The sequence below is a fragment of the Acanthaster planci genome, linkage group LG12 (assembly GCF_054643075.1).
Source record: "Acanthaster planci isolate LZ-2023a linkage group LG12, COTS_SCS, whole genome shotgun sequence".
NCBI lineage: Eukaryota > Metazoa > Echinodermata > Asteroidea > Valvatida > Acanthasteridae > Acanthaster > Acanthaster planci.
The window spans coordinates 8,974,265-9,001,273 of NC_141788.1; the positions used below are offsets into that span (position 1 = coordinate 8,974,265).

The window sequence follows — 27,009 nt, forward strand, 5'->3', positions numbered from 1 at the left end:
CAATTACCTATTAACAGAGCGGTGGTAAACTTCCACCAAACGAACAGCCCCTAAGGCATAGTCCACCGTTCATTAACTGATATCCCCCCTTGCGTTTGGATAGCCACTCATTCTTGCGTAAGGTTAAATAAATATATTTGTGGGGTTAGGCCAGGTGAATTCCATCTCCGATCAGGCCAGTCTGCTGGTCCGCCACAAAAGGTGTCAGTTGTCCCGCCACAATACTTATCGTCACCTTTGCAAATCTAAATATTAAAAATCTAACCGACATACAACATTTAAACCTCACATATGTTATTTGGGCAAAGCTTGTTATCTGACCTAATATAGGAAATGTGGGGCAGGGAACCAGACCAATCAAATATTAACCCAAATTAATGCAAAGTCACACTCTTTATCTGACGTCGAAAGAAAGATAAGGGACGGGCATTCATGAGTATTGTGTTCGGCGTGTGAAGCTATTTTCCCCCGTCGATGTTGCTCAGTTTGCTTGGACAAGCAAATTTGACTTTCCAAACCAAAAATATAAATCTGAAAAATGAGTAAAAACTATTTCTTGGTGCGAGTCATTCTCGCTGTCTGCTCATTGGCGGGGCTGAGTGTCGCTCAAATCCGACCAGAGGTCACGGTGGAAGCTGGCAAACTGATCGGTACCACCGAGTTCTTTGAGGAGTCGGAGTTCTTGGAGAACAAGACAATCGACGTGTTCAAGGGTATACCGTTCGCCCAGCCACCTGTGGGGCCGTTGCGTTTCAAGCCCCCGGTGGCCAAAGAACCTTGGGACGGGACCTACAACGCCACCTACTTCAGGGATTCTTGTATTCAAGCCGAATACCCGGGCGTACCCCCGATGCCGAACACCAGCGAAGACTGCTTGCATCTGAACATTTTTGCACCAAAACCAGCAATCGTAAGTGACTCACTTTTTTCCCCTCTTTTATCAATGCGACTTTGTGCTGACCAAAGTGCTTACCCACTGTAGACCTGATCAAGACGTTGGTAGTCAAAGCCAAAACAACATGCGAGAATAGCAACAAAATCACCAACAGTGACTGAGGACATGTGAAATTAGTCCTTCAGCTATCGCTAGGCATTACACTAGTGAGACACATTTTACGAATTAAGAAAACACAACATCGATGGGGTGGGTGCATGTGAAGCTGAACAGAAGTGTCCGTGCAACTCATCTCCAAACAATTTTCCTTCTTTTTTGTGTGCAATATTTTGCCTCCAGTCTTACACTGGAGCAGCTGGCTACATCTTCTAGATAACACCCGAGAACTTTCAATGCTCTGCGGATTCCCATTATGGAGGCATTTCTAGAATTTATTTCAGATGATGAGAACGGGTAAACGATATTGGTCAATCTGATCTGATTCCAACCGTACCTCAAACAGTTTTTATCCAAGCGTCATACGTTTATTGAATGACCTAGTGTGATCTCATTTTTGAATTTTATCCGTATGGTCATTTCTGTTAATTTCTACCCTTGTATTGTAACTGATGTTAATGCCAATCCACCAAGGGTTCACAATTGGAGGAGAGAGTTGCCAAAATCTGACTCCCAAATATGGTTGGCAAAAACATAGTTTATGGTTACTCGGATCACCAGTAAGCTTTGAGGATTCCGTCTCCAGCTACATGATCATTGTACAGCGGTTATATCTCCCACAAATTCCCGGTGCCCCCCCCCCCGAAAAAAGAAATAAAATCAAGTCAGTGGATGAATAGATATTGAACAAGGCTAACAAAAGCGTGCCCTCCAAAACACCATAAAACTGAAAACTGGTTTCCCCTTGTGTCCCCCCACTAGTAAAAGCCTGGCTACGCCACTCCACGGTAGCTATCTTTCCGGTAATTGCTTTTGTTACGGTGGGTTGGTAACAAGTTCTACTCACGCGTATCCCTGTGGAACAAAAGCACTAGCAGAAAATGGCTGCCAGAACAACTATAATGTAATGTGAGAACGTTCTGCAGCAGGAGCCATATTATTAAGCGAGCGATTTTACATTTTTTGTTACACCTCTTTACAGGAAGGGGGCGCTGTCGTCATGGTCTATATACACGGGGGTGGGTTCTTCCTTGGGTCCTCCGTGGGGTTTAACGGATTGCCACTTGCCGCCTCTGGGGACGTCATAGTTGTTAGCATCAACTACCGATTGAACGTCTTTGGATTTCTGACAACAGGTATTTATAAAACAATCGGTTTTGTTTAGTGACTTCTGCATTATTATGTAGGAGTTATTCCATCCATTGCACTTCCCAAGTATTAGTAAACTTGTCATCGAGTCAGTTAAGCGCCGGTTTGTATCACGTGGAACCGGATCGCCATCAGTAATTTGACGTTGGTTCACTGACACCAGAACCGGGGCCTAACTGGGATCACCGATCGAGATCCAGATCCCTGTGAAACAAACAGGCCCTAAGAGAAGCAGCTAAACTGTGACACAGACCACACCAAAAGAGCGTTCGATGTTCAGGCTTCCGCGCACGTTTTAAGTGATTCCCGAGTGCCAGGAAATCGGAGTCGTTAATCGAGCCTGCTCGAAAACCACCAGCTGGCTTGATGATGTTGGAAGATCAACGCTGATTGGCCATCACCGAGCAGTCGTAAGGCAAACGTCATGCAATTTGTCGTGAATTTCAACGCACATGGCAGTCCTTCAATGTACTTATACGTCTGTTCCAATGTATTGCCTTATTGACGTGTTTCTAATACAGGTGACGAGGTGGTACCGGGTAACGCAGGCCTTATGGACCAAGTATTTGCCCTCGAGTGGATCAAGACGAATATAGCAGGTCTGGTTTTAAAGTATGGGCTTAAACATTCTACTTTTGTTTGTTCTACTGGTTAGAAAATTGGAAGTCAAAACGTCTGTTGGGAGAATTATTAATTTTGAAGAGTGCCTGCAACGGAAGCTTGTTAGTTTTATCATTTGATAAAAATTTCAAAGAACTTGATCTCTCCCAGTCCACAGAAAATCTTGTTTTAAGTAAGTTGTAATCACGTTACCCAGTGTTCAATTTGGAAATCTTGTTCAAAATACAAGACCAATGCTTTGGGACAAACAATATTGTTACCTACGTGGTCTCTGTGTTACCAGCAGGAGACAACACCTTGTTAACCGTGCATGGGTTTATTCTACCCGGCCACCAATATTTTTTTCCGATTCTCCAATAGCCTTTGGGGGTGATAGCGAACGGATTACCATTCTCGGGGCGAGTGCTGGGTCAGCCAGCGTCAGTCTCCTGGTGCTGTCACAGATGTCGCGGGGGTTATTCCAACATGCCATAATGCAGGTGAGTTTTATCAACGAATTCAGTTCAGTTACAGGAGTGAAAGTGACGAGTGCAAAACTATGGAGATCTGGAAGTGCCAAATGAGATAAAATCAACGTGTCAAATGGCACTTCCAGAGCTCCGTGCAAAGCAGATCTTTGCGAGTCACTTTTGAATGTACTTGCAAACAAGGAAACTTTTCAAACCAACTTCCGTATGGACGTCCAAAAGGTGTTTAATAAGGCGGGCCCAGACTTTTAAGGAAATTCATGTTTAGGCCTTCCTATTCTTCACAAAATTAGTGCAAGCCTTGTTTGTTGAACCAACTCATTGAGAAATGACACCCCGAGAAGATTGAGACCGGTTTCGACTAAAAAGTGTGTGCGGCGTATTATTTTCGCTCAGAGCGGGACTGCGTTTTCTCCGTGGGCGTGCACGGACGGCAAACGGGATCGGCTCCGACAGCAGGCTTTTGACATGGGGGAGAAGCTCGGCTGCAGTGCACCGGACAGCGCAGCTCTGGTGGACTGTCTAAGACAGCAGGACGTTATGGATGTTCTTAACGTGTCAGTTCAGGTACCCATTGGCGTCCAAGTCTTCGCTAAGTCACACGCGCAATTTTCTGGCCATCCACTGGCTGGCAAAACTATGGCTGGCCTTGTGTAAGAAACCAGCCAACAAAATGTCAAAACAAACTGTGGAATATATGACAACCCTAAAGAGTATATTACTTTTGCTAAATAGTACATGAAAAGGCCTCTTACTTTAACACCATATCAGCAACATTCTGAGGCAAGTCGAGGCTAAACTGTCCGCAGGCTCTGACCACCAGCCATACAATGGCGGTCATCGTTTGTAAACTGAAAAAAGGTCTATTGGTGATTTAAGGACAGTAAGTAGTGTATCAGTGCTAATGGTAATAATACCGAGAAACCGTACTCTGTTTAGTGGAAAGGAGTTCTTTTTCGCACGAGAATTAGAACCCAATTCAGCTGCAAACGTGTGGGTCTACTTGCTGAATGGAACATGAAGTGTCTTTGGCCTTTACTTTACACATTCAGGCTTGGCTCACGGTTGCCGTGCCTCCTGTGGTAGTTGATGGGACCTTCCTGGACGACACCCCGGCCAACCTCTACGCCACCGGGCGGTATAACCACGTCCCGATCCTTCTCGGTTTTACCAGTGCCGAAGGAAGCTCCTTTGTGTTGAACAACCCGTTTCTCGGTCCGGGGGCGAACGAGAATCCGCCCTATCTGACCAAGGAGGATTTCGATCGAGCCCTGTCCGCAGAAGTAGCCAATAGTTTCTACGGTGAGGAAATCTAATAGGATCAGCACGAACTATTGCCAGAGTTTGGAACCAAGTTCTTATCCACGACTCCTGTCAGACAATGTGTGACATGTGTCGCACTGATTTTTACTTCCTTTCTTTTTCTATTTTTTACTTAACAGATTTCTAGACCTTTTTAAACGGTTTACATAAAAGCATGAGGTTTCTGATCTGAAGAGTTTATTTCCAAAATGCGACAGGTGCCAATTTGGTATCTTTCAGAATCTTACCCTCTCTTAGTTGCCGGCCATCAGTTTCTGCAGCTTTTAGACAGCGCCACATAACTTTAATGAGTCTGTACAGTAACCACGAAGCTTAAGGATAAATGGTACACTGCTAAGCTCTTCGATCTTTCATAATTGTAGAAAAATTGCATGTTTTTCAAATGGGTATATCTCATTTTGAAATTAAACCCTTCATTTGTCTCATGGTTCTTGTATTTATTCCTTTTTCCCCTCAGTTCAAATAAAATCGTCAGATCTTAATGTCAGCCATGCGCAGCTGAAAACCAGTGTATTATGTACTTCTGTCTTGCAGGTGATTCTGAGGCCTCCAATGCCCTACTCATGGACGCTATCAAACAACAGTACGTCGACTGGTCCCAGGCCGACAACCAAACCGCCAATTATCTCAAATCGTACGTCGAGTATCTCGGCGATTTCGCTTTTGTCAGCGGAACCGACCGGGTGGCGCGCTACCACGCCCAAAGCGGCGACGACGTCTTCCTGTACCAGATGACGCGGGTTAACGACTACCAGTATTATGAGACTTCTTGGATGGGGGCGACCCACGCGTCAGACATGTGGTATGTGTTTGGCATGCCATTTGAGTTTGCCTTCCGGCCATTTCTTGACCAGTACCGAGAGGACGTGGCACTCTGTGTCCAAATCATGAGATTCTGGACCACTTTTGCGAAAACTGGGTAAGTTATGCATGGGGAATTCGCTTCCAATGCGGGCTGCTAATTTTTGTTACACAACATGCCGAAAGAAATTAAAGCCGGCTTGAATAGCATCTAGAATCTTGGCTCTGGAGGATTTTCTTTTTCCAAAGGAAAGTAAATTCTGACATTTCACCAAGGGAAGCTTTCACAAGGCGTGGAGACTAGTCTCTTTTCAAGACTGGCAAGACTATTTCACCGAAGGAAAGTTTACAGACTGTGTATCCCCGGCCCAGACGATTCGATTCACAGCAAAGTGCTCCTCCGAAAGGGTGCTGCAGCGAGGTCATTTGTCGCATTGCACTGTGGGAAATGGACGACACATCCTATTCTCCAGCCGTCAGCACTGAACATAATCCGTTGTGTATCTACACTATCGTCCTGTCATTGGCGCATCCTCAACCCATATGATGAAAATGCACATAAAACCAATATAGAGACAACGTTCAGGACCGTTAAACGACATTTCCTGTTTTTTTCACAGAAACCCCAGTTTCGACGCTCAAAACTCACCGTCTGACCCCGATATGGGTTATTGGCCCAAGTTTACTATCCCCGAGTTGGAATACAAAGAGCTTGACTTGAACCTCACGAACAAGAGAGCCCTCAAGAGCCAAATATTCCACTTCTGGAACATCTTTACAGTTCAGCTAAGGACCATGCTGGGTAACGGACGATCCTAAAAGTCTTATTTTGATGAATATATATATATATTTGTATATAAGCAATCTTCAGACTTAGCCACTTTTCTCTGCAACCCGTGCACAGGAATGACAACATGTTTTAGAAGGATTTGTTTTGTGGTTTTTAAAAGCCTCCAAGTTGTTTTTTTTCGCAAAGCCAGAAGGAAATGTAATCCAATACACGCATATCTACACCAATCGTAAAATCATCATAACCTTACTGTGTGTTCCCCGAGTACACGATGGATGTTTCTAGTATGGCTTGATTTCGATACACTCGATAGAGAAAAGACAATTTCAAAATTTCCTTTTCGTGGGTTGATTTTTTATAAAAAGGGACTTCTCTTTATTCTTTGATCAGCTGACCAGGATACTGTCGAACTGGAATGGAAAGACGCTTTCTACCGTTGGAAGTACACGGACATGGAAGACTGGAAAACGCAGTTCACCAAATACAAAGAGGAACTGTAAAACTCCTCCTGCCTGATAATTCCAAGTATAGAACCCCCCTACACAAATTTGCCGAATGAATTGCTGCATTTTAGAAAATATATGGGCTTTGAGCCTTTCAACTGGGTATTACACAAAACAATGACTTAAAATGTATGCATGCGCTTTCTAGATATTACTGTTTACCTAAAACAACATCGCACACATGGAAAGAGGTTAAGGATGAGTCAATTCAACTTATTGTGCTAAGCTTTGACCATCGATCGATTATTCAGTTCTACCAAATTCCTACAAAAGCAGATGAAACAACAAGTTTCAAATGTAAGTTTTGGCTGCACTATGTTCGCAAGCCTTCAGCTGCCTTATGCTTACTCAGAGATCTTGAAATATACTTCTAGAGTGCAACTTTGCAACCTAGCAATTAGATTCCCCCATTGCTGTTCACCTCCGAGTATTCCATTCCAATGAACAAAGGATCGAGTATTCGAATAATTGGCCCAGCCCTGTCTGACATATGCAGTCCTGAATCTGAAATTTTTATTTTATACAGAGTAGTTGAAATAGTAGGTAGAATTCTGTAAAACCGGAATAGATACGAAATGTAGTCAGTGCTGAGGCTTTTTTTCCATAGACAATAAAATCCAATCGATTTAATTGAACAAGTAGAACAAGGCTTGAAAACACATAACCAATTCCTGCACTTCTCTATTATACCCCCCAAGACGAGGTTACACTCTACAACGTGCATGGTGTTCCAGGAGCTGAATCCTACTACAAAACTAACCATAAACAAAACAAACAAAAAACAAACAAACAAACAAACAAACAAATTCTGATGTCGTCTCTATATTTATGATTCCTTATTCTTCATGATTTTCAGACTGTTCATCTTTTGATACGTCTGTTTCAATCCATTTTGGCTTGCTACGGTATTCTATTCCGTATTGATTTTCCTGCTTGGCTAAATATTTCCTCTCTGACGCTATTCTTATTGTTTTTATATTCATTTTGTTCATTTAGTCAGGTTCTTGCTGTATTTTATATGCTTAATTTAAATGTTAAATTACTTCTGTTTGGAATCAGAATCGTTCGTTTCGCGTTGACAGTTGCTGTAGAAGAAGGGCTGTGATGGTGACACCAGAATCCAAAAAAAAAAAATCTTGCCTGTACGTAACCATTGATGTGATGGTTTCTGTAGTCCACGGTGTATTAGTAAAACCTCAGATTTTTTGCATGCCTCCGAAGTTTCTTTAGCTATACAGACAGCATGTAATCAATGCACTAGCTGTTTCGTACAAATTTCATGTACTGTTTTTGACTAATTCATATGAGCGATTTGTAGCAAATCTGCCACCGGATGTTGTTCTAACTTATGCAAGCTCCTTGCTATTGTCTGTAATCACGGTGACACAGACTTTTTCAGTCATGTGAAGTGCGGGGTCTTTTACACTCTGTGAGAAGTTATAGGCTAAGCAGTGTGACTCCAAAAGCAAACAATTAGACATAGTTTGCACTGATCGACCTCAACGACGACGCTGGTTGACCTTGGTACTGATAAATAAATTCTCTTCATGTGATTGGTTCATCTTTGGACCCCTCAAAGGACTTTGACATGAAGACTACAGTATCATGACTGGTAACTGACTGTGAAATAACTAGACTTGCCTAAAGGATTAGTTCAAAGGCTCCTGACGAAAGGAAGCAGCAAATGAGTCGTTCACAATTGCATCGACGAGAAGGTTTGATTTGCCACCCCTCTGAATTACTTTGGTATCTTATATACTTGTGCACACCAATTAATGTTTTATAAGTAATTATTTCACATGAGGCAGTTAGCGAATGCAACTGTATGCAAATTTCACAGTGACGTTCATATGCCACTAATTACCTTTCTCATGTGATCACATCCAAAAAATAATTACGTGTTAACAAATAAACCAAGGCAAACAGAAGAAACTTCCGAGGTACGACGGTCAGTTATTATCGACAGAAAAAGCTGAGAATCATTCGTCTGCATGTAAACAGCCATGAGTTGCCGCATGACCAGTGTCTGTTTCAAGGGTGTCGTGTAAATAGTTACTTCTGTTGCAGTTATCCGACGTGACAGTGTTAGAGCCTTTTTGGATTCAACGTGGTCAGGATTTGACGGCGGCCGAAAGTGACCGCTTGTAAGCGTCATTTGACAGTTTCTTTAGGTGATCAATTTTAGGAGTAACTGTAAAAAAGTTTGTGACTCGTTAGCCGGATAAAAACCACGCGCAAGCCTTCACGTTGCATAAAAATATGATCTAATTTACCTTCATCTAATTCACCTTTAATGAGTTTTGAAAATTTATTTTCACGTTCACTCAAGGTTTTGATGAATCTGGGTTTGGAAAAACTAACCGGCATGGGGCACCCTAACTTTGCGTCATGCATTTTTTGACTGGGGTTGAAACATTGAAAGGTCAAGGAACCAGACCAATCAAATATTAACCAAATTAAGTTCGAAGGCATCTTCTTTATAGGCCCTACTTGACATCAAATTGCAAACATCGAGGACAGACAGTCACGCGAGTACTGCATTTAGCGTGAAGCTATACTAGAAATTTTGGCTCGAATTTGGGCAACAAAAGCAAACTTCATAATTCAACTGAACGACAACGTTCTAAACATGAGCAAAGACCACTTGTTGGTGCGAGTCATTCTCGCTGTCTGCACATTGGTGGGACCGGGTGTCGCTCAAATCCAACCAGAGGTCACGGTGGAAGGTGGCAAACTGATCGGTACCACCGAGTTCTTTGAGGAGTCAGAGTTCTTGGAGAACAAGACCATCGACGTGTTCAAGGGTATACCGTTCGCTCAGCCACCTGTTGGGCCGCTGCGTTTCAAGCCCCCGGTGACCAAAGAATCTTGGGACGGGACCTACAACGCCACCTACTTCAGGGATTCCTGTGTGCAAGCCGTTGTGCCGGGCAATATCCTACCTCCGCTGCCAAGTGTCAGTGAAGACTGCTTGTATCTAAACATCTATGCACCAAGACCAGCAATCGTAAGTGACAAATCGTAATTTTCTCCTTGCCAACAAAGACACTGTGCTGTGGAAAGGCCAAACAAAATGTTGAGGGTCAAAGCCAACAGTAGCCAACAACGGGCAATTACAACGAGGGCAGCAACATCAGCAACCATTGACCTCCAGCTGTCGTTTAGGCCTACGTATTTCAAATTCAGGCGATATAGATACATATTTGAATGACATAGAAATACAGTGTACATGTACCAGCATCTTATTCTTTTGTCATGAGTAGCAAGAAAATTGGAACAAGGGTCCAAAAAAGAAAAAGATTAAATCTGGTTTGGTAAACTCTAACAGATTTCGAGTATTCTGTCTCGAGCCGAGAAATCATTTGTGTTACGTGAGCATGTGCTCCAACAGCAGACGCTTTGTATCAATAATATAAAAATTAAGCGAGCAATTGTCAATTTGTCTACCTCTTCACAGGAAGGAGGCGCTGCCGTCATGGTCTGGATACACGGGGGTGGGTTTATCTTTGGGTCCTCCGTACAATACTACATACAGCCAATGGTTGCCTTTGGGGACGTCATTGTCGTCAGTATCAACTACCGATTGAACGTCTTTGGATTTATGACAACAGGTATTTACAAACGATCGTCTTTGTTGAAGGTGACTGGTGATAGTAGTAATTTCAGTTCGCCCATTGTACAGCCCAACAGCAGTTACATCGGGTATTAGTACATTGATCCAGTCAATGAAAATAGCAGAAACTTTGTTATCGGCTCTCTGCGAGGACAGATGTTTACCCAAACTAGCGCCCGATGTCTGTATTGAGTCGTCAATGGAAGAAATAAAGCCTACGCATTGGACGGAAGCCATCAGCTGACTTTGTGCTGACGGATGCATTGATTGGCCATTAACCTGCAGTCAAAAACAATTTTTTCGCTGTTAATCGTCGAACTTCAGTGCATATCACAGTTGCTCAGTGTGCAAAACGTCTAGCCCATAGCTATGTCTGGCTCCATGAGCTGACAGAATATGGATTGTCTCGTTTTTTTCTTATACACTACAGGAGATGAGGTGGTACCGGGTAACGCAGGACTTCTTGACCAAGTATTTGCTCTTGAGTGGATCAAGAAGAACATAGCAGGTCCGGTCACATTTTGTATTGTCCGGATTTAAAGTTTCTAAAAATTTCTCATTTGTTCTGCACTGCCTGTTGGGTCAAGGCATTTCATTTTGACAACTTTGAATTTTGAACACTGCCTGCAGTTAACGAAATAGACAGACCATATTCATTTGTAATAATTTGAAGGAACGTGACCTTTCACATTATTTACCAAGTTCAGACCAAGTGGGCTGAAAGAAAAATCAAATTTAAAATACAGGACTGCTAATTTGAGCCAAACAACATCGTTACTGGTGCGGTCCAGAGCTGTGGCGCGATCACAGTCTTCCCTGCGTAACCAGGGGGAGACAACACCGTGCATCCGGTTCCGTGGGTTGACATCACCCGTTCCCACAATATTTTCGTGTCCTTCAACAGCCTTCGGTGGCGACAGCGATCGGATTACCATCTTCGGTGAGAGTGCCGGGTCGGCCAGCGTCAGCCTCCTGGTACTGTCACAGATGTCGCGGGGGCTATTTCAGCAAGCCATAATGCAGGTGGGTTTCTTTCCCTGACACAATCCCGCATTCATTTCGGTGTTGGGACTGAGAGCGAGGCTGCTCGTGCAAACAGACTCTTGCATCTCCCTGCTCCGTGCAATTGCTCACAAGGCTGGCCAGTGCAGTATCTAAATCAAGCCAACTTCGTGAAAGAGACGCGTCCGAAGTCAATATGGATGGTCGTTTTCTGAATTTGGAACTACTCCTGATAACTTTTGGAAAATACATCAAGACGTCAAAAGGCATTACAACCAAAGAAAGGTGGCACTTTAAGGCTACATAGTTCTGAAAAGGACTCAGCATAGCCTGGGCTGGGAAAATTGTAACTGAATTTTGGTGCGGGCCACAAAAATGAAACCGAGTCTCGTGAAACAATTAGAATCTCCGATTCGTTTGTGGAATTACATTAATTGATTTTAAAAAATGACATCTCATTTTATGTCTTGTTGGCTGCTCAGAGTGGCACCGCGTTTTCGCCGTGGGCGTTTACAGACGGGAAACGGGACCGGCTCCGACAGCAGGCCTTTGATATGGGAGAGAGACTCGGCTGCAGTGCACCGGACAGCGCCGCTCTGGTGGATTGTCTGAGACAGCAGGACGCGATGGATGTTTTTAACGCATCAGAACCGGTATTGTTCGAGTTCTATCAAATTGCTGAGAGTTTAAACAAACCAAGTCCTTGTAAGTTTATTCAAAAGTCGTTTCCAAAAATACAACACGGGGTTTCGGTTTTAGAAAAAAAAACAAATGAAAAGTAAGAAGGCAATAGACGCAGGCTGCAAGCCGTGGTTGCAAACCTCAGGATTGAAATTGTCGGGTGTAATACTGGCGTATCCTCCACCTTTACGACCACAGCCAAGAATCACTACTACCGTGCCTCCGGTGGTAGTTGATGGGACCTTCCTGGACGACACGCCGGCCAACCTCTACGCCACCGGGCGGTACAACCACGCCCCAATCCTCCTTGGGACGAACAGAGACGAGGGAACTATTTTTGTACCAACTCACCCAGCTTTTGGTCCAGGGGCGCAGGAGGAACCGCCCTACCTGACGAAGGAGGATTTCGATCGAGCCCTGTCCGCAGAAGTAGCCAATTTTTTTTACGGTGAGAAAGTCTTTAATGAAATCCTCACAAATTATGGCGAAACTTTTGAATGGGCCTCGTAGTGACCGCTTGGAAGAGAAACGAGCTAGCGACAAGGACGAAGCGTTAACAAACCAATTTCCCACCAAGCCCACAGCTTTAATCGTAAGAACACAAACAAGTTTTTTCTAAATGGGTTTAGCCATTGTGGAATTACCAACAACCACGCACAAGCCACATAACATTGATACGCAAAGTATTTCCAAAAAATTTATCGAGTTAATAGGATCTATATTGTTTTAACTATTTTGACCTGTGACCTTTCGGCCCAGGGACCTGTCAGTAATCCGTCGTTGGTTCACTGACACGAGAATCTACCTAATGAATGGAGCGAGCCAGCGATGGGATCACTGATTGAGACCCAGATCCTTATAAAACAAAAAAGAGCATTCGAGAGCATTCCACAACCAAATTTTGAAGTTCCCACGCAAATTATCGCGCTAAGAAGATTTCTATTGTTTTGGCCGTAGTGACTTTGACTTGGACATTTTGGCTCCATAGCTATTGTCTGCCCAGGATTACCAAGAGCCATCCACAAACCAAATTTGAAGTTTTTGCCCAAAGTACTTCTCAAGTTATCGAACCGAAAAGATTTTTTGAATGCATACAAACACAAAAGGACAAAGCCGGAAAAACGTCACTTCCTTTCGATTTCGTGTGTGTTTGCAGGGAACTCGGAGGCCTCCAATGCCCTACTAATGGATGCTATCAAACAACAGTACGTCGACTGGTCCCATGACGACAACCGAACTGCCAATTATTTCAAATCGTACGTGGAGTATCTCGCCGATTTCTATATTGTCAGCGGAACCGATCAAGTGGCGCGCTACCACGCCCAAAGCGGCGACGACATCTTCATGTACCAGATGACACGGGTAAATGAATTTGAGTGGACTCCATCTTGGATGGGGGCGACCCACGCAGCAGACCTCTGGTACGTGTTTGGCATGCCATTTTCGCCCCCCTTTCAGCCATACATGGATCAGTACCGCGACGACGTGGCACTTTCTGTCAAGTTCATGGAATTCTGGACCACTTTTGCAAAGACTGGGTGAGTATGAAGAACCCCCCTACACACACACACACACAAATACCTGTTTTACATAGAAAATGTGTACATGTACTTTCCTTTGTTCTCCTGTGGTTAAGGAAACTTGGGGAAATTGCTTTTTCTCTAACTATAGGATAACTCGTTCGAGCTGGATTTTTTGATGGTGATTCCCTGGACTGTTCCTCTTCATTTTGCCACAGATAAATAACCTTGACCCCCAACTGCCTCTGAAACTTTTTTTGGGAGAGGGGGGAACATTGTGTGGATGTGTGCGAGTCCGCACTTAGCCATCGCATCCTACATCACGTGGACTTCTTTTGCGTAGAGGTCCACACTACGTATGGCACGCCTGCACCCATATTCTTGTCATGGCATGTGGGAACGTAAGATGCGTATAAGGAAAAGGAAGGGAATAAAACAAAATCGAAAAACGAAACAAAAAAACTGCACATTGCTTCTAACCAGAATAGCGACTTTTCCTTTATTTTTTGATAGAAATCCCAGCCTCGATAGTCAGAATTCACCGTCTGAACCCGACATGGGTTTCTGGCCCAAGTTTACTGTCCCCGAGTTGAGCTACAAAGAGCTCAACTTGAACCTCACGATAAAGAGAGCCCTCAAGAGCCGAGAATGCCACTTCTGGAACATCTTTTCAGTCCAGATCAGGACCATGCTGGGTAACTGATGACCTGGAGAGCTCATGTTTATTTGAAAATAAAGGGTTTTAAAAATACGATCCCTCTGAAACGTGGAATATTTTATATATGTGTGAATCTTTAAACTTTGCCACTCTTCCATGCAGCCCGTGAGCAGGCACTGATAACATTTTGTAAGCGTCATAACTTTGGCATATATAAAAAAGTCCTGGAAAAGATTTGGTCTGGGGTCTTAGCCTTCAACTTTGTTTGTAATGCCAGAGGGACAGGTTATCCATTTTACACGCATTGTGTAGCTGCCGATTGTAAAAACCATCTTAACTTTGCTGTGTGTGCCAAACTATATTTAGGTACAAGAAGGATGTTCCTGGTATGGCTTGATTTCGCTTTGCTTGATAGAGAAAGGACAATTTCGAAATCTCCTTTTCGTGCGTCGATGTATTTAAAAAGAGATCTCTTTCTCTATTTCTTTGACCAGCTGACCAGGATACTGTCGAACTGGAATGGAAAGACGCTTTCTACCGTTGGAAGTACACGGACATGGAAGACTGGAAGACGCAGTTCACCAAATACAAAGAGGAACTGTAAAACTTCGCTTGCCTGTTCCTTCTAGGTGTTGAACCCCCGGCATATTTTTTTCCGAATGAATTGCTGCATTTCAGCAAGTAAATGGGGCGGATGTGTTTTCTTTACATTTACTGTTTACCTTAATTAAGCAACCCAGCAGAAATTGAACGAAGTTAAGGCTGAGGCACTTCAGGTGAGTGAATATCCGAATATCTGACTTTCCATTGCTCAAATATTCAGTTTTACCGAATTCCAAAAAAGCAGATGAAACAAAATTAGTAGTTTTTGGCAGCACTATGAGCCCAAGCATTCAGCTGCCTTATGTTTACTCAGATATCTTGAAATATACTTCTAGAGTGCAACTTTGCAACCTAGTAATTAGATTTTCCCCTTTTGGTTTCATTGATATTCACCTCCGAGTATTCCATTCAAAAAGTAACATTTTAATATCGATAAAGGATCGAATATCCAAATATTCGAATAACTGGCACAACCCTGTTTGAAATATGCAATACTTAATGTGGTACTGTTTTTATTTTATACAGCGTAGTAGAAATGGTAACAGTTTTGTAAAAACCGAAATAATGTAGATACAAAATGTATCTACCCCAAAACGTACGATACATAAGATATTCAGTCCAATGTCGTCTCTATATTTTGTAATAAATGGCGTTCTTATCTCACAATTCTCATTTACGTACTGTTTATATTTCGATGTGTCTTTTTCAGTTCTTGTACGGTATTTTATTCACTACATGTTCCTGCCTGGCTAAATATTTCCTCTCTCACTCTATCTTTATTGTTTCATAAGTTGATTTTTGGTAACTTAATCATTTTCTCAGTGTGCGTTTCCATTACTTGTAATGTTAAATGACTGCTGTTTGGAATCAGAGTCCTTCGTTTGGTGATTTTGCGCATTAATTAACAGCAGTTGTAGAAGCAGGGCTGTGATGGCGACAAGATAAATATACTCCAAAAGTGAGCCACTTTCAGCCCTATTCTAGAGCAAGTTCGAAGCTCTTGGTAAATGAATATAAAATTCAGCTGTAGATGTGAACTTTTTAAAAATGATCTTGCTTGTTAATGTGGGTGCCATAGTCCACGCTACATTTAGTAAAACCTTAGATTTCTCCACGACTCCACGAATTTTTTCTTTAATTAACCATTCAGACAGCACATCAATATTGGGCCCAATGCGCTGTTCGTACAAATTTCACGTATCGTTTCTACTGGTCATATTGGCGATTTGTAGCAAATCTTTCATCGGTTTTCTCTACTTGATGTGCAAGCTCGTTGGTATCATCTGCAATTGCGGTGACACAGAAATGCACTGTCTGTTCACCTTCTGTTTGAAGGTATAATGTCTACACACACAGTCTCTGTTACGGCACCGCACACGATTCTGTGTGTGACCTGCGTTTGACCCCAGGCCACAGTGAATGAGCAGTCATGATTATTGTCGTTGTAAGTCCGGGAAATTTCTTGTTTACAAGCTGACGATATTTCCAGTTATGTTTGGGAAGTTTCTTGTAAGATTAAGTCATGCTAAATTGTCTATTTTAAGAAACGTACGTAATGAGAAGGTGTTACATGCGCCTTAGAAGAAGAGCATATTTTCCAGTCCTTGCGTGCATAACATTCCTTTGGCTTAGCATTGTGACACGTTCTCTTATAAACGTGGGTGTGTCGACGTCGCGGCAGAGCTGTACTTTCCACGAGGGGCGTATCATCTGCTGCCGCTCTCCAGCCTTCCACCGACCGTCAGCGGCTCGTGTGGCCCACGCCAAGGGGCCGTGATACGGTCAAGACAAGCCAAGATCAAGTCGCATCAAGCCCGAGCTTCCGCTTGGATTCTTGTGAGGCCCGCTCAAGACCGAGACCTGCCGCTCACCACGGTCTATCAAGACCATGATGGTCAGCCTGGATGACCACCATCTCCCGCTTTGGACCCAAGACCAGCCGCTGCGGCCGTACCAGGCTCCCATCGCAACGCCCCTCGAGGGGCCCTCCGGACATTTCAGTTGGATACTGGTATCCCTTTTATTATTTCAGCGCATTTATGATTGTAATTTGTCCTTTGTAAATAGAATACTTTTGTTGAGTTTTCTGTTTTTCGAAAGATCAATTTAATTTTGATTAGGTTAACCTTTGTCTCCGCAGTCCTTCCTTCGTGAGTTCTGTCTTTTGAAATTCCTGTGTTGAGGTAATCACTGTTCATGCTAAAAGATATCTGACTTCGTGACAGAAGGAATTTCTGGAAGAATTCGAGACTCGAAAAAACGAGAAAAACAGAGAGTCTACTGTACGTGGGCCGTGAGAAGTCTCCGACTTGTTGACTTCTGCACCATTTCAACCTGTGGAGCGGCACTTGTAAGAAACGTTTGTCCAGGCCAAGTGAAGTGAAGAGCTGAATTTTATTCCGGAAGAGACAGCTTGTGAATTGAATCTAGTGTCATTTTGTGGGATCTCCAAATTCCCGTATTTACGACGGTCACCACGCCCTCACCGTTTTGTCTCGAGCCCGGTCATTCTTATTCGACGCGGTGTTCGTCCCCGTTGCAGCTCATTTTTGCACCGTCAAGGACAGAACTGTTTTTCGCCATCTGTGGAGTCCAGCATTCTTCACTGTAGTGCTTGCCAAGCTCTCACCCGTAAGATCACCTTGTTTAAACGAGATATTCCTTATCATTGTAAACTAGTTCCAATCAACGTTATCTTTGTTACAACTTTCTTTACGTGCTAAGTGTATACATTCTCATGAAATCATACTTGTTTATTTGTTCCTTATATCAGTGTAATCTTCTTCGATTTCTCTCTTGCATCGGAGAAAATTCAAACTTAAGTATAATTAAATAGTTTAGAGTTTTTCAGATCGTCACATTATGAGCAGTGTGACTCCAAAAGCAAACACTTCGACACAGTTTGCACTAATCGACCTCAACGACGTCACTGATTGACCTTACTGATAAATAAATTCTCTTCATGTGACTGGTTCATCTTTGGACCCCTCAAAGGACTTTGACATGAAGACTACAGTATCATGACTGCTAACTGACTATGAAATAACAAGACTCGCCTAAAGGATTAGTTCAAAGGCTCCTGACAGAAGGAAGCAGCAAATCAGTCGTTCACTCTTGCATCAACCAGAAGGCTTCTTATTTTTTCAAGATGGCTGCAATTTAAAAATTTCCTGCAACCGTCAGTGTTTCCACTATTCAAAGACACTTTTAAAATGAAAGACAAGTTTAATTGGACAAAAGAACTGGACATAATTATTCATAATGTCCTTTAGTGTTGTTTTGACCTACAATGAGCAGATTGAGATGCATTTGCTTTAACCAGCAAAAGTCAAGATTTATTTTGGATGAGTGATTTTACACATTAAATCATATTCCAAATGTCAACTCTTAAAACCTACAAGAATACACGCCAAGCTATAAATAAAAATGCGTTTGTGATGAAACCGAACAAAACAATTTTGGAGCTTATGATGAGCATGCATGAGTAACAAAAAATATCGGTAGCGCTAGACTGTTTCCCACCCCCTTCCCCGCATTTTTCTAAGTCCGAGTGCATCGATGAAAATAGGATCGGGAACCAGACTACGGCCGCGCGAGCGAATTCTTTAAACACGTGCTCGAGCCTGAGGGGCGTTTTATAAACGAGTGGATTAGGCTTAGTCGTCTGATTCCAGCCATTTGATGCAGCGTTCCAAACTGCATGCGAGGCTCTGACTGGAACCAGCGAAACCGAAGACCAAGCCTAACACATTTGTGTCGAAACGCTCTTAGTTCTGGCTACGAAGTACGTATACACACAGTATGAGCAGACAGATTCCGGTGAAAATTGTGCGTCATTCATGTGGTGACCAACAGAGTCTATACTCAAAACTTCGACTCACTTATTTCGCAAGTTTATTTTCCGATGAATTTGTGGACTTTTTCTGTGTTTTTTTTTTTTGGCTGCATTTTTCAAAAATAAATTATAATAAAAATGTCCAGGCGGCCTCCAAAAAGGAAGCGGGCGGGGACGAGCAACGTAGCCGGATAAAAACCACGGGCAAGCCTTCATGTTGCATGAAATGTGATCTAATAAATACCTTCATCTAATTCGTCTGAATGGGTTTTGAATACTTATTTCCACATTCGCCCAAGGTTTTATGAATCTGAGTTTGGAAAAATTAACAGACACGGGGCACCCCAACTTTGCGTCATGCATCATTTTTGACTGGGGTTGTTACTTGACCTAACATAGAATTGGAAAGGTCAGGGAACCAGACTGATCAAATATTAACCACATTAATTGCGAAATCATATTCGCTACGTGACATTTCAACAGTCCCAGACAGACAGTTATGAGTGTTGCGTCGCACGTGAAGCTACATGAATTTTGGGTCCAATTCGGGCGGTGTCCACAGCCAACTAAAGCAAACTTCATAATAAAGGGAACCATTCAACGTCAAACATGACCAAAGGCCTTATATTGGTGCGAGTCATTCTCGCCCTCTGCACTGTGGTGGGGCCGATTGCCGCTCAAATCCAACCAGAGGTCACGGTGGAAGGTGGCAAACTGATCGGTACCACCGAGTTCTTTGAGGAGTCGGAGTTCTTGGAGAACAAGACCATCGACGTGTTCAAGGGTATACCGTTCGCCCAGCCGCCCGTGGGGCCGCTGCGTTTCAAGCCCCCGGTGACCAAAGAGCCCTGGGACGGGACCTACAACGCCACCTACTTCAGGGATTCTTGTGTTCAAGCTGGAGTGCTGAGCGATTTACTGCCAAATGTCAGTGAAGACTGCTTGTATCTGAACATCTATGCGCCAAGACCAGCAGTCGTAAGTGACGAAATCGTTAGTTCCTCTTTCTCATCAATAACACTCTGTGCTGAGGGTAGGCCTACACAAAATGTTGAGACTGAGTCAAAACCAACAGCATGTAACAACAACGTAACTAACAACATCGGCAACAAATTTTCATGACGTGACCTCTAGCTGTAGTAACATGTACACATGTTGAATGACATGGGAAATACCAATACTGACTTAACGTACAGTCTATTGTATATTGTTATTCATGTTCTTTTTAAGTAAGAGGACGCAAACATGTCTAGTTTGGCCAAATCTGATTGAGAGATTTCCCGTATTCTGGCTTAATTAAAGCCACGCACTCACTTTGTGTTACGTGAGAGCATGTGCTATAGCAGACACTCCGTATCAATGATGAAGAATTATAAAAAAATTAAGCAAACGATTGTAAATCCTACACCTGTTTACAGGAAGGAGGCGCTGCCGTCATGGTCTGGATACACGGGGGTGGGTTCGTCGTAGGGTCCTCCGCACAGTACTATGTGCAGCCAATGGTCGCCTTTGGGGACGTCATAGTCGTCAGTATCAACTACCGATTGAACGTCTTTGGATTTATGACAACAGGTACGATCAGTTTAGTTTAAGGGGATTGCTATGTACGTTCCTATCCACCTTCTGCAAAAGCCCCCCCCTCCCCCTGTTGAAAAGAGTCATGCCGGTCGGGAGAGTCGGTTCGTGCACACAAAGCAGGCATCTTATAGTCGAACCAGTGAAAATGAAGTTCCTACCTTAAGCCTCCATTGCTAGGAAAATCTCGCCCTCTCGTGTCTAGCTTGGGGCCCTTAATGGAAGTAATTTCGGTTCACCCATGGAACAACCAGGATATAACAATTACATTTGGGCATCAGTACTTTAATCCAGTCCATGAGAACAGCAGAAGCTAACTTTTTTATCGGGTATTTACAATAAGAAGGTCTAATAACTGCGTATAGTGACGGAAACCCAAACTAGCATCCGATGTTTGCACGCAGTTTTCGGTGATTCCGTTGCCAGTAAATCTGACGGAGTCGTCAATGAAAGATATCAAGCCTGCTCATTGGTCGGAAGCCATCAGTTGACTTTGTGCTGTTGGATGCAAGGCCGCTGATCGGTCAGCAACCCGCGGTCAAAAGTAGATTTTTTCCCGCATTTAATCGCCGAACTAATTCAAAGCCTATCGCAGTTGTTTAGTGTACGAATGTCCAGTCGATGGTGTCCTTTTGCATGAGCTGATAGAATATGTATTGTCTCATGTTTGTCTTGTCTACCACTACAGGTGACGAGGTGGTACCGGGCAACGCAGGACTTCTTGACCAAGTATTTGCCCTTGATTGGATCAAGAGAAACATAGCAGGTCCGGTCACATTTTGCATTATGGAGATTCAAAGTTTTCTGAAAAAATCTACGTTTATTTGCACTGCCAGTTTCGAACATTGGGAAGAGAAAAAAATCAATCATTTGTGAGGACTCTGAAGTTTTAACTCTGCCTGCGGTGAAAGATTTTTAAAAATAATTCTTTCATAGAAAATAATTTGAAGGAACGTGACCTCTTATATTATTTGCCAAGTTTATACCAAGTGACTCGAAAGGGAAATCAAATTTAAAATATAAGACCGCTCTTTTGAGCCAAACAAAGTCGTTACTGGCGCGGTCCGGATAGGTCCAGTATACACACGGCTCTGGCGTGGTCAACGTCTTCCACACGTTGCAAGCGGGAGACAACCCATCCGGTCCGTGGGTTGACCCCCCTACCTACATTTTTTCTAATCCTCCAAATAGCCTTTGGTGGGGACAGCGAACGGATTACCATCTTCGGTGAGAGTGCCGGGTCGGCCAGCGTCAGCTTCCTGGTGCTGTCACAGATGTCGCGGGGGCTATTCCAACAAGCCATAATGCAGGTGAGCATTTTCATTGAGACAATACCTTAATTTAGAACAAAATATTCCAGAATTTTTGGAAAATATATCAAGATGTCAAAATGCGTTATTTAGGCAAAGAAAGGTGGTGCTTGCATATTAGAACTAGCACAGCTCGGGCTGGGAAAATTTTAACGGCAGCTCAGTGCTGACTACAAAATTGAAACTGATTCTCTCGTGAAACCATTGGAAGCTTCGTTGGTGGAATTAGTTGATCAAAGTAATGACACTTCATTATTACGCCTTGCTTCTCAATTAGAGTGGCACTGCGTTTTCGCCGTGGGCGTATACGGGCGGGAAACGAGACCGGCTCCGACGGCAGGCCTTTGATATGGGGAAAAGACTCGGCTGCAGTGCACCGGACAGTCCCACTCTGGTGGAATGTCTGAGACAGCAGGACGCGGTGGATGTTTTTAACGCATCACAACAGGTATTGTTCGAGTTCCATCAAATTACTGAAAGTTTAAAGAAATCAAGTCCATGAAAGTTTATTCAAAAGGCATTGCATAACAGCACTGGGTTTTGGAGGAATAAAAGGCAATTTAAAATTACGAAGCCAATAGAAGCGTCTGCAAGCTGTGGTTGCAAAGTGAGGATTGAATTTGAAGGGTGAACTACTGTGGTATCTTCCACCCGTACGACCGCAGGTAGGGACCGCCAATCCCGTGCCTCCGGTGGTAGTTGATGGGACCTTCCTGGACGACACGCCCGCCAACCTGTACGCCACCGGGCGGTACAACCACGCCCCAATTCTCCTTGGGACGACCAGAGACGAGGCAACTGTTTTTGTGTCAAGTAACCCAGCTTTTGGTCCAGGGGCGCAGGAAGAACCGCCCTACCTGACGAAGGAGGATTTCGACCGAGCCGTGTCCGCAGAAGTAGCCAATTATTTTTACGGTGAGACAGTCTTTAATGAAATCCTTACAAATTATCGCAAAACTTTTGAATCGACCACTTGGAAGAGGGACGAGCTGGAAACAATGACGAAGTGTTATGAAACAAATTTCTCATTAAGCCTATGCCTTTTGATAACCCACCACAGCTTTAAACGTAAGAACGCAAAAAGAATTGTCTTAAGTGGTTTACCCAACTGATCTTTTAGTCTAAAAAGCAACAGGCTTGTGGATTTACCAAAAACAATGCAAAAGCCATAATGATACAAAATGCAATAGGCTGCTCAGGATCACCGAGATTATTCCAGAAACCCAATTTTGAAGTTCACGCGCAAAGGATTTCTCGATTTGTCACCCCGGCAAGATTTGGTCCATACAAGGAAAAGGCGGGAAACATGTCGCACCCTTTCGATTTCGTCGGCGGACATAAACACATTTGCATTTTGTGTGTGTTTGCAGGTAACTCGGAGGCCTCCAATGCCCTACTCATGGATGCTATCAAACAACAGTACGTCGACTGGTCCCAGGCCGACAACCAAACCGCTAATTACCTCAAATCGTACGTAGAGTATCTCACCGATTCCGCCTTTGTCAGCGGAACCGACCAGGTGGCGCGCTACCACGCCCAAAGCGGCGACGACGTCTTCATGTACCAGATGACACGGGTAAATGACTTCATGTGGATTCCATCGTGGATGGGGGCGACCCACACAGCAGACCTCTGGTACGTGTTTGGCACGCCATTTTCGCCCCCCTTTCGGCCATACATGGATAAGTACCGCGACGACGTGGCGCTTTCTGTCAAGTTCATGGAATTCTGGACCACTTTTGCAAAGACTGGGTGAGTGGGGACCCCCTATTGTTCCTCTATTGTTTGTACTTCAACTTTTTTAGAAGACCACCCATATGTTTTGTACATAGTTGTCAATCGGGGACCCTCTGTCAATTGGGGACCTTATTGTCCTCTATTGTTCAAGGTCCCCAAATGAATGCAGAAACAAACTCTTATATTCTTGTCATGGCATGTAAGATCGTTATATCCGCATAAGAAAAGAGGAAAATAAAACAACATTCGAAAAACGAAACTAAAATCTAAAAGATCGGACTGCACAGTGCTTCTAAACAAGACTTTTCCTATATGTTTTGATAGAAACCCCAGCCTCGATAGTCAGAGCTCACCGTCTGATCCTGACATGGGTTTCTGGCCCAAGTTTACTATCCCCCAGTTGAACTACAAAGAGCTCGACTTGAACCTCACGAACAAGAGAGCCCTCAAGAGCCAAGAATGCCACTTCTGGAACATCTTTTCAGTCCAGATCAGGACCATGCTGGGTAACTGATGACCTGAAAAGCTCATGTTTATTTAAAGGGCTTTAAAAATACGATCTCTCTAAAACGTAGCATTTTTTTATGAATCAACCTTCAAACTTTACAATTCATCCATATAACCCATGCACAGGCACTGATAACATTTTATAAGTGCTATAATGTGACATATATAGAAAAGTAATGGAAAAGATTTGCTCTTGGGTTTTAGCCCCCAAGTTTTTTTCGCAGAACCAGGACAGGTTATCCATTTTACACGCATAATCTAGCAGCCGATTGTAAAAATCATCCTAACTTTGCTGTGTGTGCCAAACTATTATTTAGGTACAAGAAGGATGTTCCTGGTATGGCATGATTTCGCTTTGCTTGATAGAGAAAGGACAATTTCGAAATTCCCCTTTCGGGCGTTGACGTATTTGAAAGGATATTTCGTTTTCTGTTTCTTTGACCAGCTGACCAGGATGCTGTCGAACTGGAATGGAAAGACGCTTTCTACCGTTGGAAGTACACGGACATGGAAGACTGGAAGATGCAGTTCACCAAATACAAAGAGGAACTGTAAAACTCCTCCTGCCTGATAATTCCTAGTATAGAACCCCCCTACGCAAATTTGCCGAATGAATTGCTGCATTTTAGCAAGTACATGGGGCGTGAGCTTTTCAAATGGATATTACACAAAACAGTGGCTTAATATAACTGCATGTACTATCTGGATTTACTGTTTACCTTGGGCAAAGCCGCAGAAATGGAACGAGGTTAATGCTGAGTCAATTCAGCTGAGTGAATATCCGAATATTTGACCTTCCATCGCTCAAATATTCAGTTTTATCAAATTCCCAGAAAAGCAGATGAAACAAATATTTAAAAGTAACGTTTTGGCTGCACTATGTTGGCAAGCATTCAGCTGCCTTATGTTTACTCAGACATCATGAAATATACTTCTAGAGTCCAACTTTGAAACCTAGTAGTTAGATTTTCCCCATTTTTATTTCATTGGTGTTCATTTTTGAGTATTCCATTTAAAAAAATAACATTTGAATATCAACGAAGGATCGAATATCCAAATATTCGAATAATTGACACAGCCCTGTTTGAAATATGCAATACTTAATGTGATATTATTTTTATTTTATACAGCGTAGTAGAAATGGTAACAGTTTTGTAAAAAACGATATAGATATGAAATGTAATCAGTGCTGAGGTTTTCGTCTATATTTCATAAACAAAAAAATCAAATCGATTTAATTTTTAACGTGAGGCTTGAAAACACATAACCAATTCCTGCCCTTCTCTAATAACCCCCCCCCACAAAAAACGCGGTTACGCGCTCTAAGACGTGCATGGTGTTGCCGGATCATGAACCTGCATACAATCCTATTACAAAACTTACAATATAAACAAAAAAATCCAGTCAAAAATCTAGTCAAGTTTGTAAGTACATTGCGTTCTTATCTCCTTATTCTGTATAATTTTCAAACCTTTTATCTTTCGATACGTCTTTTTCAATTCTTTTTGGCGTTGTACGGTATTTCATTTACCAGAAGTTCCCTCTTGGCTAAATATTTTCTCTCTTGCGCTGTTATTATTGTTATAAATATGTCGATTTTTGATAATGTAATTATTTTCTCAGTGTCCTTTTCTATTACTTGTAATCTTAAATGACTGCTGTTTGGAATCAGAATCGTTCGTTGGGCTATCGGGCGCGTTAACAGCAGCTGTAGAAGCAGGGCTGGGATAGTGACAACATAAAAATACTTCAAAAGTGAGCCCCTTTCAGCCCTATTTCTAGAGCAAGTTCGAAGCTGGTAGGTGCGAACTTTTAAAAAGAAAATGACTTTGCTCGCACAGTGTGGACGTTGTAGTCCACGCTACATCTAGTAAACCCGTCAGGCTTTTCCTCATGCTTCCAAATTTTCCTTTAGCCGTACAGACAGTATCTAATCAATATCGGGCCCAATGCGCTGTTCACACAAGTTTCACATGTCGTTTCTACCGTTCATATTGCCGATTTGTAGCAAATCCTCCAGTAGTTTTCTGTCTGACTTGACATGCAAGCTCGCTGGTATCGTCTGCAATAGCGGTGGCACAGAAATGCACTGTCTGTTCACCTTCTGTGAGAAGTTAGTTTGCACTAATCGACCTCAGATCGACCTCAGTGATAAGCGATTCTCTTCATGTACTTGGCGTATCTTTGGACCGCTCAAAGGACTTTGACATGAAGACTACATTATCATGACTGGTAACTGACTAGCTGAACTTGAAATAACAAGACTTTCCTACAGGAGTAGTTGACCAATCCTCGCGAAAAGAAGCAGTAATTAGGTTGAATTGTACAATGAGTTGAACGCGTACACTCTTGTATCAACGAGCAGGTTTGATTTGCAACCCTTCTGAATTAATTACTTTTGTACCTTACGTGCGAAAACCAATTAGAGCTTTCCATACCAGTGAGTACAGATCACTTGATGAACTGTTGACGGACAACTGTATGCACATTTTCACAGCGACAATAGTGCTAATCACCTTTTAAATTTTGTGATCACATACAAAATATAATTACGTTATAAGTAAACCAGTTAATAAACCAAGGCAGGCAGAAGAAAGAAGAGAGACTGCTGTGGTACGAAGGTCAGTTATTACCGATAGAAAAGCAGCGGGGAGTCATTTATCTGCACTTCAAACACCCAAGCGTTGCCTGATGACGAGTGTTTGTTTAAAGGGTGTGGTGTAAATAGTTATTTCTGTTTTTGTTATTCAACGTGTGTCACAGTGACAATATTAGAACCTTGTTGGATTCAACGTGGTCAGGGTTGGGCGGCCGAAAAGTGCCCGTTTTTAAGCGCCATTCGACAATTTCTTGAGGTTGTTCAATTTTTTGAGTAACTGGAAAAAGCCTTCACGTGGCATGAAACGAGATCTGATTTTAATACCTTCATCTAATTCGTCTTAATGAGTTTTGAATATACTTCCACGTTCACTCAGGGTCTAATGAATAATTTATGAGGCCGCGTCCGAATTACTTGGCTGTGGCTTAAAATTGCACAAAACTCTATGGAAGCTGGCTGCGGCTACTACCATACACTCGCGTATAATTTCTAGCCACAGCAAAGTAATCCGAACATGGCCTGAAGTTGCAAGGAAAAACTAAGGGACAAGAGGTACCCCAAATTGTTGACCGAGGTTGTTACTTGACCAAACACAGACAATGAAAGGTCAGGGAACCAGACCGATAAAATATTAACCAACTTAAGTGCGTTGTCATCTTTTTTA

The 27,009-nt window shown here is 43.0% G+C and overlaps 3 protein-coding genes across 3 annotated transcripts; all 3 read left to right on the forward strand.

The window, feature by feature from the left end:
- The first annotated feature begins 444 nt into the window (after positions 1-444).
- Positions 445-8,298, forward strand: LOC110985191 (cholinesterase-like). The gene is made up of 9 exons (XM_022246032.2): positions 445-910; positions 2,034-2,187; positions 2,722-2,799; positions 3,182-3,300; positions 3,685-3,855; positions 4,341-4,590; positions 5,146-5,530; positions 6,033-6,214; positions 6,593-8,298. Exons 1-9 carry the CDS (start codon positions 539-541, stop codon positions 6,700-6,702), a joined length of 1,821 nt encoding a protein of 606 aa, XP_022101724.2. The 5' UTR covers positions 445-538; the 3' UTR covers positions 6,703-8,298.
- Positions 8,299-8,315: 17 nt separating this feature from the next.
- Positions 8,316-15,458, forward strand: LOC147797132 (cholinesterase-like). The gene is made up of 10 exons (XM_087143827.1): positions 8,316-8,420; positions 9,189-9,712; positions 10,163-10,316; positions 10,749-10,826; positions 11,223-11,341; positions 11,803-11,973; positions 12,200-12,449; positions 13,158-13,539; positions 14,035-14,216; positions 14,674-15,458. The coding sequence occupies exons 2-10, from the start codon at positions 9,335-9,337 to the stop codon at positions 14,781-14,783; spliced, it is 1,824 nt and encodes a 607-aa protein (XP_086999953.1). The 5' UTR covers positions 8,316-8,420; positions 9,189-9,334; the 3' UTR covers positions 14,784-15,458.
- A 3,634-nt stretch (positions 15,459-19,092) lies between these two features.
- On the forward strand, positions 19,093-25,357 carry LOC110985192 (cholinesterase-like). Its single transcript, XM_087143830.1, has 9 exons — positions 19,093-19,595; positions 20,036-20,189; positions 20,881-20,958; positions 21,384-21,502; positions 21,780-21,950; positions 22,168-22,417; positions 22,873-23,254; positions 23,564-23,745; positions 24,192-25,357. Exons 1-9 carry the CDS (start codon positions 19,227-19,229, stop codon positions 24,299-24,301), a joined length of 1,815 nt encoding a protein of 604 aa, XP_086999956.1. The 5' UTR covers positions 19,093-19,226; the 3' UTR covers positions 24,302-25,357.
- The last annotated feature ends 1,652 nt before the right edge of the window (positions 25,358-27,009 follow it).

Coding starts and splice junctions, on each gene's coding strand:
- LOC110985191 (XM_022246032.2), top strand. CDS start 539: ATGAGTAAAAACTATTTCTTGGTGCGAGTCATTCTCGCTGTCTGCTCA. Junction 3,301..3,684: donor TCCAACATGCCATAATGCAG/GTGAGTTTTATC, acceptor ATTTTCGCTCAG/AGCGGGACTGCGTTTTCTCC. Junction 5,531..6,032: donor ACCACTTTTGCGAAAACTGG/GTAAGTTATGCA, acceptor TTTTTTTCACAG/AAACCCCAGTTTCGACGCTC.
- LOC110985192 (XM_087143830.1), top strand. CDS start 19,227: ATGACCAAAGGCCTTATATTGGTGCGAGTCATTCTCGCCCTCTGCACT. Junction 19,596..20,035: donor ATGCGCCAAGACCAGCAGTC/GTAAGTGACGAA, acceptor ACCTGTTTACAG/GAAGGAGGCGCTGCCGTCAT. Junction 20,959..21,383: donor GATCAAGAGAAACATAGCAG/GTCCGGTCACAT, acceptor TCCTCCAAATAG/CCTTTGGTGGGGACAGCGAA.
- LOC147797132 (XM_087143827.1), top strand. CDS start 9,335: ATGAGCAAAGACCACTTGTTGGTGCGAGTCATTCTCGCTGTCTGCACA. Junction 10,827..11,222: donor GATCAAGAAGAACATAGCAG/GTCCGGTCACAT, acceptor GTCCTTCAACAG/CCTTCGGTGGCGACAGCGAT. Junction 12,450..13,157: donor AGTAGCCAATTTTTTTTACG/GTGAGAAAGTCT, acceptor GTGTGTTTGCAG/GGAACTCGGAGGCCTCCAAT.